Consider the following 22,719-nt stretch of genomic DNA (forward strand, 5'->3'; position numbering starts at 1 on the left):
TATGGGTAGGACAGTGGTCAAGCATTAACCAGATGATGCCGGAACTGCAGCACACTGCTGGAAACATAGCAAGAATTACTGTTGAAGGAGAAAGATTTTTATCTCATTTACAGAAACAAAGACTGTCAAAAATCTGCCGGATAAAGAGCACAGATATTTGCTGTAACTTCACTCCCTGAAGTAGGGAGTGAAGAATAGAATAGAAGAATAGAAGAATAGAAGAATAGAATAAGAAGAAAAGGCACAGGCTGACATACACTGTAGTGGAGCCACTGTCCCCTGTCATATTAACATGACTGGGACATGGACTGTGGCAAAGCAGCGTTCACTTGCCAATTATCAGCTCTGCTTCCCTTTCTATGGCCCATCTTTTTCCCAGGACCCACCCCACTGTCACTATCCAAAGAAGTTTGATTTAATTCTGTTGGAGCACTTGAATTTATGCCCCATTAAAGTTCCCTTTTGAAAGCCACAAGCTGAAGCCACATCTAACAATTATGACGTTCTCCGGATCCCACGCACATCCTAAAACTGGAAAATTTGTTTCATGGTCACAGAACCAATAAAAAACATGACTTCATTTGAAATGCCTAATTCTTAAAAAAAGAAAATTAAGTAATTTCAGGTGTTTATACAAAGTCTTTATGATTAGAGCATTCTATAAGCACCAAATATGCTCTGAGAAGGTTCTCTTATGTCGTAAGAAATTACGGCTTAGACTGGAGGCCCAAACCTTTTCTTCTGTGAGATTTGCTTTTAGTTTCACATTTAACTCTAACATTTTTCTTTTAGTACCAGGGTCAAGATAGGGCCTCTTAATATTTATGATCTTACTCATCTTTCACTAGCCTCAGTGAAAACAATCACTGCCAGTTTCCTACCTCAAGACTTGGTTATGTAAATAACTGGGTGTGACCACCCTGGATGAGTCAATCAATCAGTCAACAAACAGGAGTCCCCGTTATGTGCCAGGTGGGACCAGAGTTCTATAGGAAAAGCTCACGTGGTCACATTCCTATTGAAGAGAAGGCTCCAAGCTTCAAGCAACATCACATACACAGGTAAGTTGAGACATCCCTAAAATTGCCTAAAGTACTTACTAGTAGTGTCCCCTTACCTTTTACCTGTGTTTTGGGGAACACCATCTGACATGAATAAAAGAACCAAGGACTCTGACTCCACCAAGACTTCCCCCAAATATTCCACAACCCCTACTGGATACGGGGATCTCTGGGCTTGTGCCTTAGGATCTCTGGGCTTGTGCCTTAAGATCCCTGGTAGATCTTGTAAGGAGCAGGGGAAAGTAGAGACCTGCAATTTCTGGGGAGTTTTTATGTCCTGGAATAAACAGCTGAAGGTGGGTCTTCTCTCAGGAAAGCTTTGCAGCAATGAGGGCTCTGCATGGACAGCTATGTATGACGCCCGGCACAAAGTGCTGCCTGGTGTCCAGAGCTGTCCGTGACCTGGTTCCAGCCTTGAAGACACCACTGCCCTTCATACTCCCTCTTCAACCCTATTCCACTCGCCCAGCAAAACTCTGCGTTTTCCCTCATCTGCCCTTGCCTTTGCTCAAGCCATTCTCTCTGGAACGCCCTTCTTTCCCATCTCTCTGCTCTTTCCATTCATGTATATACTCTCAGCTCATTTGAAATGTCATCTCCATGAAGGCTTCTCTGGCCCAACCAGAGTTCTTTTCTCCTCTGAACTCCCCCCATACATGACCTATGTATACCTCCCACATTTTAACTTGTATAGTAGTCCTCTCTTTTCATCCGTTACCTTCCCTACAAAAGGGGAAGTTGCTGGAGTCCAGGGTCATGATTTCAGGGGTCACTGATGGTGATTCTTCTAGCACCTACCTAGCCCATGGTTTTGATACGAGGCTCTACACAGCCCCGTGGTTCCAGAGAGGTGGTCTTGAGACCACCTGGTGGGGGCAGAGTGGACAGGGCCAAGGGGAGACCCCGTCCCTCCAATCTGTCCTTCAGTCAGATGGGTTTTGATTGTAATTCTTCTATTTATTGTGACCTGTATAAGTTTTCTTTTTTTTTTCTTTTAAAGGATTCTGCTAGAGATAGAAAAAAAGGAAACCACTGCCACAGATACTGTCACATAAATGAACAGAATTACACCCTATGCCTCAAGCGCTTTCTCCCTTCAGATATAATGAAATTCAATGATCAAAAATGAGTCGTGAAGGTTCAGAGTGCCTGCCAATCAAAGAACATGGTCAAAACAGAGGGCTCTTTCTCCTGTGCTGTATGACCTTTTTACATTAAAATCTGATAGACTTCTCCTCAGCTCTGAGTGAGTTATGTTTGAGGTGGTAAGCAAAACCGGGCTGGCACCTGGCTCTGCTGTGTGTGTGTATGCGTGGTGTGTAAGTGAGCATCCCCATGATGCTTTGATCTCAATGTAAGTGCGAGGAGAGAGTTACAAATGATGCTGATGTCTCTTGATCTCTCCTTCCCCCAAATAAATCCACTCCTCCTTCAGTCCGCATCAGTGGTAAGTGGCACTAGTATCCACTCTGCTGCTCAGGCTACAAATCTAGGAGTTTCTCCTGATTTCTCTCTTTCCTTCACTACCCACATCCAATTTAATCAGTAAATACTGTTGGTTCCACCTCTGAAACATGATCCGAAGCAGCTCGTTTCTCCCTGCCATCTGCTGCTACCAACTGCTGTGGTTCAGGGTGTCATCATTTCATACCTGTTACCATATTCATCCCTCTTATCTGGTCTCCGCCTTCTGCTCTCCCCTCGCTGTTATCCGTTCTCTAGGCAGCATGTTTAAACCTCTCCTAATAAAAACTCTCCAAGAATTTCTCATCAAATGTAGAGTAAAACTCTAACACCCAAATGGTAAAAATAATCCAGCAAATACTTCTATTTCACTCCAAATTAAGCAAATTGTTCATTCTGATAATCTTCCATTGGGGAGTTTTCTTTAAGAAAGAAAATAAATTAGCAGATGACTGAGCAGAGAGACAGAAGGACTGGCACATCACCCAAAAGCAGAAAGGACTTACGGCTTCAGATTTGGGAGGCACTGGAGGTGGAGGTAGGGCAATCTCTGAAGACTTCATTGCTGCTCCCAGAGTTCCGGGGACAGGAAGGGGAGAAGGTGCACATTTGGACCGGACAGAACCTCGAAACTGATCACATCTGCTCTTCTCGCTCAGGGAGCGAGTGAGAGGCTGATGGCTGGGCTTGCCTTCTTCCAGCCACAGCTCTTCATAAGGAAGTTCTGACTTCCCTGTGATGCCCACTGATTCTTCACTAGCTTCTGGGAAAAGGTAGTCGCTTCCACTATCACCCGAGTCCTGATAGGGCAGGATGTCATGAGGAAAGGGGGCCCACTCTCCCCCCAGGTCCCTGCAGCCGTGGAGGTTCACCTCACTGTTGCCATGGAGATTGTTGCCATACACACAGACGGAGAGCCGGTGGAAGGACTGGGTGAGCTCATCGCGAGCGTAGCTAAGAGAATTGGGCACATGGTTGTGGCCAGTGCACCGGCTCTTCTTGGGGCTCTTACAGTCCTCATTCCAGTCGGTCTTCACATCGCGGACCGCCCGTGAATACTCATCGATGTCGAACTGTTCTTGGCAGATACCCAGCCAGTGATGGACCAGGGTTTCAGGCCATACTTCCCCCTTCACTAGGTGTTCTGGGAGGCTAAACTTGGGGACAGTCAAGTGCAAAGGGAAGTGCATGGGGAGGATCTTATTGTTCCGCAGCACACAGCAAACCACCACTGTCTTGGTCTGGATGTTCACAAACTTGTAGCGGTGCCCTTCACGGATGAAGTGGAGGTCATATGGGTTCCTTGGTGGAGGGCTGGGCACGGTCACGTTCACGGGAAGTCTGGTTTTCTCCACAATGTTGCGGATGGTGTGCTCGCCCTCCTGCATCTGAAGCTCCAGGGGGCTTCGGGTGCTGAACCTGCCCTTGCACTGGAATGGGAGGCTGATGCTCTCGTTGGTCCGGTGATTCATGCAAATGAGGCACGGCATTTTGCCTTTTCCCAGCTTGCTGATGGAATTGAGCTTCCCAATCTTTTTGAAGATGGTGTTGAGTCGTGACTTCTCCTTGAAAGTCTTTGCATAAAGGATTTCTGCCTGGCCCATTAGAGTGAGTTCATCCCCCGTACAAAGTGTGATGTTGTAAACTTCGGTGTCTTCATTGCATTCACCTGAAGCAACCTACAATAGGATAAATCAAATTTTAGGGTAGTTGTCTTTAGTTTATTCATGCAGAGAAGTAGCGAACACGCTATTAAGACACACATGCATACGCAAAGGAAAATGCTGTTTTATTTTAATACCAAATTTAGACAAGCCATTTCTCCTGTAATATTTATGTGGCTAACAATAACAAGATGATGTTAGTTTAGACTTTTAAAAGCATTTTTTTTTTTTCTGAAGAAGAAGGTACCCTGTATTCATTTGTAACATTTTGGAAAATACAGAAGAAAATCACACACAAAAAATAACACCCACGAACCTGATGCAGAGACAGCCATGGTTAATAGTTTGATAAACATCCTTCTAGTTTTTTTTCCTATGTCTTCTACCACATGGATAATTATTTTGGGACATTAATATTATCATTGTATCATTTTCAGTTATAAAAATGCTTTCATGAATATCACTGTAGAAAATTCTTTTTAAACTATTAAAGTTCTACTAATTTTTTACCTTTAAAAATTTGCTAAGTTTATTAAATTTTCTAAAATTGGGACAAAGGATTTAAAAAATGTCTTCTTTCTCCCCATTCTTTTATTTATTATGAAAACTATTCATATTCATTGGAAGAAATGTTAGAAAATACAGATATAAAAATGAACAATTTCTACACAACCTGACCACTAAAGATAACCTGTTAACAATTTTATATAAACGGAAAGAAAAGACAGAGATAAGACGGTGGAATAGAAGATGTGGGCTCACTTCTCCTTACAAAAACAGCAAAATCACAACTAACTGATGAACAACCATCGACAAAAAAACAAACCACTGGAATCTACCAAAAAAGATATCCTACATCCAAAGACAAAGAAGAAGCCACAATGAGGGGAGGGGGCACAACAGCAATAAAATCAAATCCCATACCTGCTGGGTGGGTGACCCACAAACTGGAAAATAATTATACCACAGAAGTTCTCCCACAGGCGTGAAAGTTCTGAGCCCCACATCAGGCTCCCCAGCCTGGGGTCTGGCAACAGGAGGAGGAGCCCCTAAGGAATCTGGCTTTGAAGGCCATCGGGGTTTGATCTCAGGAATTCCACAGGATTGGGAGAAACAGAGATTCCACTCTTGGAGGGTGCACACAAAGTCTCATGTGCACCAGGACCCAGGAAAAAAAGCAGTGACCTCATAAGAGCCTGGGCCAAATCTACCTGCTAGTACTGGAGGGTCTCCTGCAGAGATGGGGGCAGCTTTGGCTCACTGTGGCGACAAAGACACTGGTGGCAGTCGTTCTGGGGAGTACTCATTGGTGTGAACCCTAGAGGAGGTGGCTATTTTCTCACCAAGACCTGGACCCACTCAACAGCCTGTAGGCTCTAGTGCTGGGACACCTCAGTCCAAACAACCAACAGGGTGGGAACACAGCCCATGCATCAAGAGACAAGCTGCTTAAAGTCTTCCTGAGCATACAGCTGCCCACTAAACATGCCCCTTAACACAGCCCTGCCCAACAGACAGACAAGACCCAGCTGCACCCACCAGTGGGGAGGAGCCAGTCCCTCCCACCAGGAAGCCTGCACAAGACTCTTAGACAGTCTCATCCACCAGGGGGCAGACAGCAGAAGCAAGAAGAACTACAATCCTGCAGCCTGTGGTAAGGAAACCACAATCATAGAAAATTAGACAAAATGAGATGGCAGAGGAATATGTCCCAGATGAAGGAACAAGATAAAACCCCAGAGAATAACTAAGTGAAGTGGAGATAGGCAATCTACCCAAAAAAGAATTTAGAGCAATGATAGTAAAGATGATCCAAGATCTCAGAAAAAGAAGGGAGGCACAGATCGAGAAGACAGAAGAAATGTTTAACAAAGCCCTAGAAGAACTAAAGACCAAACAAACAGAGATGAATAACCCAAAAACTGAAATGAAAAATACACTGGAAGGAATCATTAGCAGAATAACTGAGGCAGAAGAATGGATAAGTGAGCTGGAAGACAGAATGGTGGAATACACTGCTGCAGAACAGAATAAAGAAAAAAAAATGAAAAGAAATGAGGACAGCCAAAGAGACCCCTGAGACAACATTAAACACACCAATATTCGCATTATAGAGGTCCCAGAAGGAGAAGAGAGAGAGAAAAAACCTGAGAAAATATTTGAAGAGATAATAGCTGAAAACTTCCCTAACATGGGAAAGGAAACAGTCACCCAGGTAGAGGAAGTGCAGAGAGGCCCAGGCAGGATAAACCCAAGAAGGAACATGCCGAGACACACAATAATCAAACTGACAAAAATTAAAGACAAAGAAAAAATACTAAAAGCAACAAGGGAAAAGCAACAAATAACATAGAAGGGAACTCCCATAAGGTTATCAGCTGATTTCTCAGCAGAAACTCTGCAGGCCAGAAGGGAGAGGCATGATATATTTAAAATAATGAAAAGGAAGAACCTACAACCAAGAATACTCTACCCAGCAAGGCTCTCATTCAGATTTGACAGAGAAATCAAAAGCTTTACAGACAAGAAAAAGCTAAGAGAATTCAAATTCAGCACCACCAGACCAGCTTTGCAACAAATGCTAAAAGAACTTCTCTAGGCAGAAAAGGCCACAACTACAAATAAGAAAATTATGAATGGAAAAGCTCAATGGTAAAGGCAAACATAAAGTAAAGGTAGGAAATCATCCACACACAAATATGATATCAAAACTAGCAATCATGGGGGACTTCCCTGGTGGCGCAGTGGATAAGACTCCATGCTCTCAATGCAGGGGGCCGGGTTCGATCTCTGGTCGAGGAACTAGACCCACATGCGTGCTGCAACTAAGAGTTTGCATGCCACAACTAAGGAGCCCTTGTGCTGCAGCTAAGAAGCCCGCAAGCCGCAACTAAGGATCCTGTAAGCTGCAACTAAGGAGCCTACGTGCTGCAACAAAGACCCGGAGCAACCAAATAAATAAATAAATAAATAAATATTTTAAAAAAACCCAGCAATCATGAGGAGAGCATAATGCAGGATGTTAGAAATGCATTTGAAATTAAAAGGCCAGCAACTTAAAACAATCTTGTTTATATATAGGCAGCTGTAACAAAACCTCATGGTAACAGAAAACCAAAAATCTACAATAGATACACACACAAAAAAGAATAAGGAATTCAAAAACAACACTAAAGTTAGTCGTAAAATCACAAGAGAACAAAAGAGAAAGGGAAGAAAAAACACCTATAAAAACACATAAAAAACAATGAACAAAATGGCAATAAGAACATACATATCGATAATTACGTTAAATGTAAATGGATTAAATGCTCCAACCAAAAGACACAGACTGGCTAAATGGATACAAAAACAAGACCCGTATATATGGTGTATACAAGAGACCCACTTCAGATCTAGGGACACACACAGACTGAAAAGTGATGGAATGGAAAAAGGTATTCCACACAAATGGAAATCAGAAGCAAGCTGGAGTAGCAATACTCATATCAGACAAAACAGACTTTAACATAAAGACTTATAAGAGACAAAGGAGGACACTACATAATGATCAAGAGAATCAATCCAAGAAGATATAACAACTGTAAATATATATGCACCCAACATAGGAGCACCTCAATATATAAAGCAAATATTAACAGCCATAAAAGGAGAAATCGACAGTAATACATAGTGGAGGACTTTAACACCCCACTTTCATCAATGGACAGATCATCCAGACAGAAGATCAATAAGGAAACACAGGCCTTAAATGACACATTAGACTAGTTGGACTTAACTGATATTTATAAAGCATTCCATCCAAAAGCAGCAGAATAAAAATTCTTCTCAAGTGCACACGGAACATTCTCCAGGACGTGCTGGGCCACAAAGTGAGCCTCAGTAAATTTAAGAAAATTGAAATCATATTAAGCATCTTTTACAACCACAACACTATGAGATTATAAATCAGCTACAAGAAAAAGACTGTAAAAACACAAACAGATGGAGGCTAAACAATTTGCTCCTAAACAACCGAGGGATCATTGAAGAAATTAAAGAGGAAATCAAAAAATACCTAAAGACAAATGAAAACAAAAGCGTGACGATCCAAAACCTATGGGACTCAGCAAAAGCAGTTCTGAGAGGGAAGTTTACTGCAATATAATCTTACCTCAGGAAACAAGAAAATTCTTAAATAAACAATCTAACCTTACACCTAAAGCAACTAGAAAAAGAAGAACAAACAAAACCCAAAGTTAGTAGATGGAAAGAAATAAAGATCAGAGCAGAAATAAGGATGAAGAAAAAGCAGAAAAGATCAATGAAACTAAAAGCTGGTTCTTTGAAAAGATAAACAAAACTGATAAACCTTTAGCCACACTCATCAAGAAAAAAGGGGAGAGGACTCAAATCAATAAAATTAGATATGACAAAGGAGAAGTCACAACTGACACCACAGAAATACAAAGGATCATGAAAGACTACCATATATGCCAATAAAATGGACAACCTACAAGAAATGGACAAATTCTTTGAAAGGTAAAATCTTCTAAGACTGAACCAGGAAGAAATACAAAATATGAACAGACCAATCACAAGTACTCAAATTGAAACTGTGATTAAAGAACTCCCAACAAACAAAAGTCCAGGACCAGATGACGTTACAGGTAAATTCTATCAAACATTCAGAGAAGAGTTAACACCTATCTTTCTGAAAGTATTACAAAAAAATGCAGAGGAAGGAACACTCTCAACTCATTCTGTGAGGCCACTATCACCCTGATACCAAAACCAGATAAAGATGCCACAAAAAAAGAAAATTACAGGCCAATACCACTGATGAGCAGTCGCAAAAACACTCAGCAAAATACTAGCTAACCAAATCCAACAATACTTTTTTTTTTTTGGAAGGCTTTCAGAACTAAAGTTTTTTTTTTTAATACATCTTTATTGGAGTATAATTGCTTTTTTAGTTTCTGTTGTACAACAGAATTTTAGTTTCTGTTGTACAACAAAGTGAATCAGCCATGTGCATACATATATCCCCATATCCCCTCCCACTTGAACCTCCCTCCCATCCTCGCTATCCCACCCCTCTACATCATTGCAAAGCACCAAGCTGATCTCCCTGTGCTATGCTGTTGCTTCCCACTAGCTATCTATTTTACATTTGGTCGTGTATATATGTCGATGCTACTCTCACTTCACCGCAGCTTCCCCCTCCCTCAGGTTCTCAAGCCCATTTTCTATGTCTACATCTTTATTCCTGCCCTGCCCCTAGGTTCATCAGTACCATTTTTTTTTTTTTAGATTCCATATATATGTGTTAGCATATGGTATTTGTTTTTCTCTTTCTGACTTCCTTCACTCTCTACGACAGACTCTAGGTCCAGCCACCTCACTACAAATAACTCAATTTCATTTCTTTTTATGGCTGAGTAATATTGCATTGTATATATGTGCCACATCTTCTTTATCCATTCATCTGTCTATGGACATTTAGGTTGCTTCCATGTCATGGCTACTGTAAATAGAGCTGCAATGAACATTGTGGTACATGTCTCTTTTTGAATTACGGTTTTCTCAGGGTATGTGCCCAGTAGTGGGACTGCTGGGTCATGTCGTAGTTCAATTTTTTAGTTTTTTAACGAACCACCATACTGTTCTCCATAGTGGTTCTATCAATTTACATTCCCACCAACAGTGCAAGAGGGTTCCCTTTCACTACACCCTTTCCAGCATTTATTCTTTTATTTTTTGAAAATGGCCATTCTGTCAGGTGTGAGGTGATACCTCATTGTAGTTTTGATTTGCATTTCTCTAATAATTAGTGATGCTGAGCATTGTTTCATGTGCCTCTTGGCCATCTGTATGTCTTTGGTGAAATGTCAATTTAGGTCTTCCACTCATTTTTTAATTGGGTTGTTTCCAACAATACTTTAAAAGGATCACACACCATGATCAAGTGGGATTTATCCCAGGGATGCAAGAATTTTTCAATATCCGAAAATTAATCAGTGTGATACAGAACATCAACAAATTGAAGAATAAAACCCATGTGATCCAAATACAAAGGAGAAGCCACAATGAGACGGTAGGAGTGGGGCAAACACAATAAAATCAAATCCCATAACTGCTGGGTGGGTGACTCACAAACTGGAGAACACTTATACCACAGAAGTCCACCCACTGGAGTGAAAGTTCTGAGCCCCACGTCAGGCTTCCCAATCTGGGGATCCGGCAATGGGAGGAGGAATTCCTAGAAAATCAGACTTTGAAGGCAAGTGGGATTTGATTGCAGGACTGGGGGAAACAGAGACTCCATTCCTGCAAGGCACACACAAAGTAGTGTGCTCATCACGACCCAGGGGAAGGAGCAGTGACCCCATAGGAGACTGAAACAGACCTACCTGCTAGTGTTGGAGGGTGTCCTGCAGACGCGGGGGGGCGCTGTGTGTCACTGTGAGGACAAGGACACTGGCACAGAAATTCTGGGAAGTACTCCTTGGCGTGAGTCCTCCCAGAGTCTGCCATTAGCCCCACCAAAGAGCCTGGGTAGGCTGCAGTGTTGGGTTGCCTCAGGCCAAACAACCAACAGGGAGGGAAGCCAGCCCCACCCATCAGCAGACAAGTGGATTAAAGTTTTACTGAGCTCTGCCCACCAAAACAAAAGCCAGCTGTACCCACCACCAGTCCCTCCCATCAAGAAACTTGCACAAGCCTCTTAGAGAACCTCATCCACCAGAGGGCAGGCAGCAGAAGCAAGAACTACAATCCTGCAGCCTGTGGAACAAAAACCACATTCACAGGAAGATAGACAAGATGAAAAGGCAGAGGGCTATGTACCAGATGAAGGAACAAGATAAAACCCCAGAAAGACAACTTAGTGAAGTGGAGATAGGCAACCTTCCAGAAAAAGAATTCAGAATAATGATAGTGAAGATGATCCAGGACCTCGGAAAAAGAATGGAGGCAAAGATTGAGAAGATGAAAGAAATGGTTAACAAAGATCTAGAAGAATTAAAGAACAAACAAACAGAGATGAACAACACAATAACTGAAATGAAAACTACACTAGAAGGAATCAATAGCAGAATAACTGAGCCAGAAGAACAGGTAAGTGACCTGGAAGACAGAATGGTGGAATACACTGCTGCGGAACAGAATAAAGAAAAAAGAATGAGAAGAAATGAAGACAGCCTAAGAGACCTCTGGGACATCATTAAATGCAACAATATTCGCATTATAAGGGTCCCAGAAGGAGAAGAGAGAGAAAGGACCCGAGAAAATATTTAAAGAGATGATAGTTGAAAACTTCCCTAACATGGGAAAGGAAATAGCCACCCAAGCCAAGGAAGTGCAGAGAGTCCCATACAGGATAAAACCAAGGAGAAGCACGCCAAGACACACAGTAATCAAATTGGCAAAAATTAAAGACACAGAAAAATTATTGAAAGCAGCGAGAGAAAAACGACAAATAACATACAAGGGAACTCCCATAAGGTCAACAGCTGATTTCTCAAGCAGAAGCTCTACAAGCAAGAAGGGAGTGGCATGACATACTTAAAGTGATGAAAGGGAAGAACCTACAACAAAGATTACTCTACCCAGCAAGAATCTCTTTCAGATTTGATGGAGAAATCAAAAGCTTTACAGACAAGCAAAAGCTAAGGGAATTCAGCACCACCAAACCAGCTCTACAACAAATGCTAAAGGAAATTCTGTAAGTGGGAAACACAAGAGAAGAAAAGGACCTGCAAAAACAAACCCAAAACAATTCAGAAAATGGTCATAGGAACATACATATCGATAATTACCTTAAACGTGAATGGATTAAATGCTCCAACCAAAAGACACAGGCTTGCTGAATGGATACAAAAACAAGACCCATATATATGCTGTCTACAAGAGACCCACTTCAGACCTAGGGACACATACAGACTGAAAGTGAGGGGATGGAAAAAGATATTCCATGCAAATGGAAATCAAAAGAAAGCTGGAGTAGCAATACTCATATCAGATAAAATAGACTTTAAAATAAAGAATGTTACAAGAGACAAAGAAGGACACTACATAATGATCAAGGGATCAATCCAAGAAGAAGATACAGCAATTATAAATATATATATGCACCCAACATAGGAGCACCTCAATACATAGGCAACTGCTAAGAGCTATAAAAGAGGAAATCGACAGTAACACAATAATAGTGGGGGACTTTAACACCTCACACCAATGGACAGATCATCCACACAGAAAATTAACAAGGAAACACAAGCTTTAAATGACACAACAGGCCAGATAGATTTAACTGGTATTTATAGGACATTCCATCCAAAAACAGCAGATTACACTTTCTTCTCAAGTGCACATGGAACATTCTCCAGGATAGATCACATCTTGGGTCACAAATCAAGCCTCAGTAAATTTAAGAAAATTGAAATCATATCAAGCATCTTTTCTGACCACAATGCTATGAGATTAGAAATCAATTACTGGGAAAAAATGTAAAAAACACAAACATATGGAGGCGAAACAGTACGTTACTAAATGACCAAGAGATCACTGAAGAAGTCAAAGAGGAAATCAAAAAATACCTATGGATAAATGACAATGAAAACATGACGATCCAAAACCTATGGGATGCAGCAAAAGAAGTTCTAAGAGGGAAGTTTATAGCAGTAAAAGCCTACATCAAGGAACAAGAAAAATCTCAAATAAACAATCTAATCTTACACCTAAAGAACTAGAGAAAGATAAACAAACAAAACCCAAAGTTAGCAGAAGGAAAGAAATCATAAAGATCAGAGCAGAAATAAATGAAATAGAAATGAAGAAAACAGTAGCAAAGGTCAATAAAACTAAAAGCTGGTTCTTTGAAAAGATAAAGTTGATAAACTATTAGCCAGTCTCATCAAGAAAAAGAGGGAGAGGACTCAATCAATAAAATACAAATGAAAGAGGAGTAGTTACAACAGACACCACAGAAATACAAAGCATCCTAAGAGACTACTACAAGCAACTCTATGCCAATAAAATGGACAACTTGGAAGAAATGGACAAATTCTTAGAAAGGTATAACCTTCCAAGACTGAACCAGGAAGAAATAGAAAATATGAACAGACCAATCACAAGTAATGAAATTGAAACTGTGATTAAAAATCTTCCAACAAACAAAACTTCTGGTCCAGATGTCTTCACAGGTGAATTCTATCAAACATTTAGAGAAGAGCTAACACCCGTCCTTCTCAAACTCTTCCAGAAAATTGCAAAGGAAGGAAAACTCCCTAACTCATTCTATGAGGCCATCATCACCCTGATACCAAAACCAGACAAAGATACTACAAAAAAAGAAAATTACAGACCAATAGCACTGATGAATGTAGATGCAAAAATCCTCAACAAAATACTAGCAAACAGAATCCAACAACACATGAAAAGGATCATACACCATCATCAAGTAGGGTTTATCCCAGGAATGCAAGGATTCTTCAATATACACAAATCAATCAATGTGGTACACCATATTAACAAATTGAAGGAGGAAGACCATATGATCATCTCAACAGATGCAGAAAAAGCTTTTGACAAAATTCAACACCCATTTATGATAAAAACTCTCCAGAAAGTGGGCATAGAGGGAACCTACCTCAACATAATAAAGGCGAGATACAACAAACCCACAGCGAACATCATTCTCAGTGGTGAAAAACTGAAAGCATTTCCTCTAAGATCAGAAACAAGAGAAGGATGTCCACTCTCGCCACTATTATTCAACATAGTTTTGGAAGTCCTAGCCATGGCAATCAGAGAAGAAAAAGAAATAAATGGAATACAAATTGGAAAAGAAGTAGTAAAACGGTCACTGTTTGCAGATGACATGATACTATACATAGAGAATCCGAAAGATGCCACCAGAAAACTACTAGAGCTAATCAATGAGCTTGGTAAAGTAGCAGGATACAAAATTAATGCACAGAAATCTCTTGCATTCCTATACACTAATGATGAAAAATCTGAAAGAGAAATTAAGGAAACAGTCCCATTTACCACTGCAAGAAAAAGAATAAATACCTAGGAATAAACCTACCTAGGGAGACAAAAGACCTGTATGCACAGAACTATAAGACACTGTGAAAGAAATTAAAGATAATACCAACAGATGGAGAGATATACCATGTTGTTGGACTGGAAGAATCAACATTGTGAAAATGACTATACTATCCAAAGGAATCTACAGATTCAATGCAATCCCTACCAAATTACCAATGGCATTTTTTACAGAACTAGAACAAAAAATCTTAAAATTTGTATGGAGACCCAAAAGACCCCGAATAGCCAAAGCAGTCTTGAGGGAAAAAACCGGAGCTGGAGGAATCAGACTCCCTTACTTCAGACTATACTACAAAGCTACACTAATCTGGACAATATGGTACTGGCACAAAAACAGAAATATAGATCAATGGAACAGGATAGAAAGCCCAGAGATAAACCCACGCACCTATGGTCAACTAATCTATGACAAAGGAGGGAAGGATATACAATGGAGAAAAGACAATCTCTTCAATAAGTGGTGCTGGGAAAACTGGACAGCTACATGTAAAAGAATGAAATTAGAACACTCTAACACCATACACAAAAATAAACTCAAAATGGATTAGAGACCTAAATGTAAGACCAGACACTATAAAACTCTTAGAGGAAAACATAGGAAGAACACTCTTTGACATAAATCACAGCAAGATCCTTTTTGATCCACCTACTAGAGTAATGGAAATAAAAACAAAAATAAACAAATGGGACCTAATGAAACTTCAAAGCTTTTGCAAAGCAAAGGAAACTACAAACAAGATGAAAAGACAACCCTCAGAATGAGCGAAAACATTTGTAAATGAGTCAACAAAGGATTAATCTCCAAAATATATAAACAGCTCATGCAGCTCAATATTAAAAAAACAACCCAATCAAAAAATGGGCATAAGACCTACATAGACACTTCTCCAAAGAGGACATACAGATGGCCAAGAAGCATACGAAAAGCTGCTCAGCATCACTAATTATTAGAGAAATGCAAATGAAAACTACAATGAGGTATCACCTCACACCAGTTAGAATGGGCATCATCAGAAAATCTACAAACAACAAATGCTGCAGAGGGTATGGAGAAAGGGGAACCCTCTTGCACTGTTGGTGGGAATGTAAATTGATACAGCCACTGTGGAGAACAGTATGGAGGTTCCTTACAAAACTAAAAATAGAATTACCATATGACCCAGCAATTGCACTATTGGGCATATACCCTGAAAAAACCATAATTCAAAAAGACACATGCACCCCAATGTTCATTTGTGCGCTATTTACAATAGCCAGGTCATGGAAGCAACCTAAATGCCCATCGACAGATGAACGGATAAAATAGATGTGGTACATATATACAATGTTGTATTACTCAGCCATAAAAAGGAATGAAATTGGGTCATTTGTAGAGACGTGGATGAATCTAGAGACTGTCATACAGAGTGAAGTTAGTCAGAAAGAAAAAAACAAATATTGTATATTAATGCATATATGTGGAACCTAGAAAAATGGTACAGATGAACTGGTTTGCAGGGCAGAAACACAGACACAGATGTAGACAGCAAACGTATGGACACCAAGGGGGGAAAGCAGCGGGGGTGGTGGTGGTGGTGGTGGTGTGATGAATTGGGAGATTGGGATTTATATGTATATACTGATGGGTATAAAATGGATGACTAATAAGAACCTGCTGTATAAAAAATAAATAAATAAAATTCACCCCCCCCAAAACCCATGTGATCATCTCAATAGATGCAGGAAAAGCTTTTGACAAAATTCAACACCCATTTATGATCATAACTCTCCAGAAACTGGGTATAGAGGGAACATACCTCAACATAATAAAGGCCATATATGATAAACCTAGAGCTAGCATCATACTCAATGGAAAAGGTCAGGAACAAGACAAGGATGTCCACCCTTGCCACTTTTATTCAACATAGCTTTGGAAGTCCCTAGCTATGGCAATCAGAGAAGGAAAAAAAAAATAAAAGGAATCCAAATTGGAAAAGAAGGAATACTGTCAGTGTTTGCAGATGACATGATACTATACATAAAAAATCCTAAAGATGCTACCAGAAAACTGATAGAGCTCATTAGTGAATTAGGTAAAGTTACAGGATACAAAATTAATACTCATAAATCTGTTGCATTTCTATGCACTAACAACAAAAGATCAGAAAAAGAAATTAAAGAAACAATCCCATTTACCATTGTAGCAAAAAGAATAAAATACCTAGGAATAACCCTATCTAAGAAGGCAAAAGACCTGTACTCTGAAGCTGTAAGACACTGATGAAAGAAAGTGAAGATGATACAAGCAGTTGGAAAGATATACCATGTTCTTGGATTGGAAGAATCAATATTGTTAAAATGGCCATACCACGCAAGGCAATCTACAGATTCAATGCAATCCCAATCAATTTACCAGTGGCATTTTTCACAGAACTGAAACAAAAAAATCTGAAAATTTGTATGGAGACACAAAATACCCCAGATAGCCAAAGCAATCTTGGGACAGAAAAATGGAGCTGGAAGAATCAGGCTCCCTGACTTCAGGGTATACTACAAAGCTACAGTTACCAAAACAGTACCGTACTGGCACAAAAACAGAAATATAGATTAATGGAACAGGGTGGAAAGCACAGAAATAAACCCATGTACCTATGGTCAATTAATCTATGACAAAGAAAGCAAGGCTATACAATGGAGGAAAGATGGTCTCTTTAATAAATGGTGCTGGGAAAATTGGACAGCTACATGTAAAAAAATGAAATTAGAACATCCTTTAACAACATACACAAAAATAAGCTCAAAATGGTTAAAGGCCTAAATGTAAGACCGGATACTACAAAACTCCTAGAGGAAAACATAGGCCAAACACTCTTTGATATAAATCTCAGCAATATCTTTTATGATCCACCTCCTAGAGTACTGGAAATAAAAACAAAAATAAACAACGGGGGCCTAATTAAACGCAAAAGCTTTTGCACAGCAAAGGAAACCATAAACAAAATGAGAAAACAACCCACAGAATGGGAGAAAATATTTGCAAACATGCGAGCGACAAGGGATTAGTCTCCAAATTTTACAAACAGCTCATGCGGCTTGACATAAAAAAAACCCCAAAACAACCGAAACAAAAAATGGGCAGAAGACATAGACATTTCTCCAAAGAAGCTATATATAGATGGCCAAGAGGCACATGAAAAGATGCTCAACATCGCTAATTATTAGAGAAATGTTAATCAAAACTACAATGAGGTATCATCTCACACCACTCAGAATGGCCATCGTCAAAAAGTCTACAAACAATAAATGCTGGAGAGGGTGTGGAGAAAAGGGAACCCTCCTGCACCATTGGTGGGAATGTAAACTGGTGCAGCCACTATGGAGAACAGTATGGAGGTTCCTTAAGAAACTAAAAATAGAGCTACCATATGATCCACCAATCCCACTCCTGGGCATACATCCAGAGGAAATCATGGTTTGAAAGGATACCTGCATCCCAATGTTCACCGCAGTGCTATTTACAATAGCCAGGACACAGAAGCAACTTAAATGTCCATTGACAGATGAACAGATAAAGAAGATGTGGTACATATATACATTGGAATACTACTCAGCAATTAAAAAGAATGAAATTTAAAAAAAAGAAATGAGTGTATCAGTCTATCTCAGAGATATATAAATACACAGTTTTCTTGCTCTGCTTCTCACTGTAATTTATCCATTTTCCTGTGCATATACTCCATCAATTGTAATACTAACCTAACATATTCCATTATATATGGATATGCCTTAATTCATTTGACCAATTCCTTATTGTTAGACAGATGGGATTTCCCAATTTTTAGCAAGTATAAATAGTACTGCAGCAAACGTTTTTACACTTCAATTATTTCCTTAGGATAAAGTCTCAGAAGTAGAATTGCATGGACAAAGCTGTGTATACATGTGAAAGGTCTAATATGTGTTACCCATTGTACTTCATCAATGTTATACATAGACATATTTCTACTCGATGAAGTTACGTTTCCCCATACCCATACTGAATAAATTTAATGTTTACCAATATTAAAAGTAAAGCATGTATCCTGCATTTATTTATGTTTTATGTTGAATATGCTTGGATAATAGTATTGTGAATATTTTTTGGTATTTATTTATCAAGCTATTAGAGTTTTTCCTCTGTGAATTGTCTACTTGTGTCCCTCACCCATTTTTCTGTTGTGATGGCTATCTTATTACTATTTATGCAATGTGAATGTCATTTATGCTATAAATTTTCCAATTTGTTGCTTGAATTTCAATTTTATACCTTCTTTAAGTATTAAAGTTTTTTTCTATGCAGCATTTTCAAACATTTCCTTTGTGATTTCATTCTTGGGTGTTATGTGTCTACCTGTTGAGAAGATATAGATCAAGGTTCTGATCTAGGAGTGGTTTTGCAACCCCCCCTGCCCCCGCCCAGGGGATATCTGACAGTGTCTTGAGACATTTTTGATGGCCATGACTGGGAGGGTGCTTACACCTAGTGGGTACAAACAAAGAATGGTGCTAAACATGCTACAAGGCACAGGACAGTCCTACAGCAAAGATTTATCCAGTCCAATTTTCACTGGTGTTCAGGTTGAGAAATGTTGATATCATTAACCAATATTTTCTTCCGGCATTTTGATGGTTTCATTTATTAAATATTTAACTTATTTAATTTTTTTGGTGGATTATTTAAGGTAGGGATCTAACTTCAGTTTTTTAAATAGTTAACTGAGTGTCCAGTACATTTCCAAATAACCATCCCTTTCATCACTGATTTTTTATCATATATTAAATTTATAAAACACATACACTCAAATGTATACATATATTAGTATTTATTTAGGGGCCATTTTATCCTTATGACCTTTCTGCCTATTTTCCTATCATAACAATACTGTTTTAATTCCTGTATCTTTATCATACATTTTGAGATCTGACAACAAAAGCTCTCACTTGTGGTTATTCTGACTCAAAGTTTTTAGATGGAAAGAAACAAGAGAAGCAAAGTCAAAAGTCAAATAACAGACTGACAGAAAATATTTCCAGTGTATATGACAGAAAAAGAGCTAACATCCCTAATACATAAGTAGTTTTTAAAAAAGACCCCCAAACCTCCAGAAAAACAGAAAAGCCATGAAAAATCAATCTACTAAAAAGATGCATCTATGAAAAGATGTTCAACTTTTCTTATACTAACAGAAATGTAAGCTATAATTACAATGAGATACCATTTCTCACCTAGAACACTGATAAATATTCAAAAGCTTGACACTGCCCTCAGTTGGTAAAGCTATGGGGAAACAGGCACTCTTGTTCATAGCTGGTGGAAATGCAAATAGTACAAGCCCGGTGGCCGGGAATTTGGCAATATCTAACCAAACTATTCATGCATGTATCCCTCCACCCAGCAATGCTACTTTTAGGAAATAACCCTGAAGACATTTCTCCAACCGTATGAAAATACCCATGTACAAGGTTATTCGTTGTAGCATCATTTGTATTTGTAAAATACTGGAACCTATTTCAATGCCCAAACATCGACAATTGATTAAATAAACTATGGTACACACACGAAATGATATTATGTGAAAATGAATGAGTACTATTAGTTCAGTGAATTGGTATGAAATAAATTCCAGGATATACTAAATTTAAAAAAAAGCAAAGCATGTGAAAATTTATATGGTATATTGCCTTTTTGTTTAAGAAAGAAGGAAAAGTTTGTGTGTTTGTGTGTGTGTGTGTGTATATTTCTGCTTATTTTTTTTTAAGGAACACAAGAAAAATAAACCAGAAAACAATGAAATTGGTCACTTACAGGAGGGAGGGGAGGGAGGAAGAGACATGGGGGAGAGTGACACCTCTGTGAGTAAACCTTGCTATAGAGTTTTGTCTTTTAGGAAGTATGCTAATGGTCTATATATTCAAAAAGTAAAATAAAAGTTAACAAGAAATTAAAAAAAAAAGCTGAATGCAAATGGAAACAGATGAACCCAACTGTATTTCAAATGAATAAACTAACAGCCCTGGGGACAGAGAAATAATCCAAGTAACTTTGGAACACTGACTATATACTACCAGTAGGGAAAAGAAAAGATCAACCAAGATTGTGTTCTTTTTAGTAGATTTATTTTGTATAGGGGTATAGGTACAGTGATTCTCAAACAACTCTATGTGTATTGTAGGACTGAACAAATGAGTAAATGTGTCGATATTTTGGGAGCCAGAGTTTTCACTGTGGCAGGGGAGACAGAAGTATGGAATTGGGAAAAGCAAACAAGAACTCCACAGGGTTGGATTGGAATTGGAGGTATTAGTACCAACTCATAATTTGAGGAAACCACACACACACATACTACTTAGCTTTGTTCTTTCCAAGGGACTAGAAGCAAAGATTCCAACTATCACCAAGTATACTTAGTGCCCAACTCATTCCCCATTAAAAGGAACTAGGGTTCCTGGGAAAAATGACTGATTCCAGGGCTAGGGCAGGAAAGATACAAGATTAGCTTGGAACATTCTGTTGTGCCAGAAAGTAAAGAATTGCTCATAAGATGATGGGATCATGTCAAAAAGACACAGGAGCCAGCCTGAACTAGCCCCCACTGGCTAAATCTGGGACAATTTGAGTACCACAGTAAATGAAGACTGTAAAGAGTTATAATCTATTGAATAAAACAGGAACATCTAAGTCCATATTGTTAACAAAAAGATGAATGAATGAAAAAAATGAATGGGGGAAAAGCTGACAAATGTAAAGAAGTGGTGGAATTGAAAAAAATCATAATTTTGTATCATCTATTACAGTAAAGATTATACACTAGAATCATTAATTAATACTGAATTTATAGAAGTTTGATTAAGGTAACAGATAATGTGCAAGGTCTTAAAATGTCATCCCCAGAAGCTAATTAATTACCAGGGGAGGAAAAGTAATTGTAGAGGGTAGAAACTGGACACATCTTGACCAAGTGATAAAACTTAATATTACCAAAGAGAAGCATGTTCACGTCACGTACCTCTGGATGTGATTCCCTGAGAAGTTCAGGACCTCAATCACATAACATTCCACCTTAAAAGCGCATTCATTACAGAATCTAATCATGAGGAAATATCAGAAAAACCCAAACTGAGAAATATTCTATAAAATATCTGGTGTGTATTCTTGAAAAACATCCATGTGATGAAAGATAAAGAAAGGTTGCAGTACTGTTTCAGATTAAAGTGAAATAAAGAGAAATGAAAAGTAAATGCCATACGTGATTCTGGAATGGATTCTGTACTGGAAGAAACAAAAATACTATAAAGTACGACATTGGGACACTTGGCAAAGTTAGAATACAGACTGTAAATAAAAGTATTGTTATCAACATACCGTGGTTACATAAGAAAATATCCTTATTCTTAGGAAATATACACTGATTATTAACAGGCAAAGGGCATAATGTATGCAATTCACTCTTGAATGGTTCAGAAAAACATAAATAAGTTATATATATGTACGTATATGCACATGCAGGAGGAGAGGATGATAAAACAAATGTGCAAAATGTTAAGTTGGTGAATCTAAAGTGGTTAGGGAGATCTTATATTATTCTTGCAACAATTCTTTAAGATTGTAATTATTTAAAAATAAAAACTTAAAAGAAAACATGACAATAGGAAATTTTAGATATTTTTGCCTATTTTTCCAGATGAACTTTAGAATCATCCTGTCCATGGTTTGCATTGGTAATTTTACTGGAAGTACATCTACATGGTATTTTGACAAGAAGTAACATCATTATATTAGTATTTCCAAATAGGCACATGAAAACTCTCACCATGTATTCATATCTTTTATTTCCCTTATTAGTATTTAAATTTGCCTTTGTTATCAATTCCTGAACATTACTGTTTACTATCTTGTTGAATATACTTTGCTGCTATTCTGTGTGTCCAGTAATCTTATTGTAATAGTTTTTCCCAGTTGATTCTCTTGGGATTCCTAGGTAATTATATCTTATGCAGTCGAAAAATTTGTTTTCATTTTTAAAGTTTTCATCCTTTCTCCCCACAATAGAGTGGTGGTGGCAAGAGTGTTTTCACATTTTAATGTGAATATTATCTGTGTTTTAATATCAACTACAAGGAATTTGTTGGTTTGAAATGGATATTTTAGAAAATCTTATTAGTGATGTGTCTTTCCAATTCTAGTTTTCTAGAAGTTTCTACAATGAGATTAATTTTTTTTTTACCAAATGCTGTTTCTGTATCCAATAAGATAGTCATATGTTTATTTTTCATTTTGATATATGTGTTTTATATTTTAATGGTAGATTCCCAAATAGTAAAACAACACTACATGCCCGAAAAAATCTCTATGTGATCATGTTGCACTTAAAGAATATACTGCATGATTCTCCTTGATAGCATTTGATCTATGATTG

The 22,719-nt window shown here is 38.6% G+C and overlaps 1 protein-coding gene across 2 annotated transcripts in view; it reads right to left on the reverse strand.

The window, feature by feature from the left end:
• The window catches only part of GAREM1 (GRB2 associated regulator of MAPK1 subtype 1), a 221,605-nt gene that overhangs the window by 23,456 nt on the left and 175,430 nt on the right, over nt 1-22,719 (reverse strand). For both annotated transcript variants that reach the window (XM_082639970.1, XM_082639969.1), the window contains exon 4: nt 3,032-4,204. In XM_082639970.1, coding sequence (XP_082496096.1) covers nt 3,032-4,204 — 1,173 coding nt within the window. The remainder of the gene's footprint in view (nt 1-3,031; nt 4,205-22,719) is intronic.

The sequence above is a fragment of the Mesoplodon mirus genome, assembly GCF_964341445.2.
Source record: "Mesoplodon mirus genome assembly, chromosome: 13".
Taxonomy (NCBI): Eukaryota; Metazoa; Chordata; class Mammalia; order Artiodactyla; family Ziphiidae; genus Mesoplodon; species Mesoplodon mirus.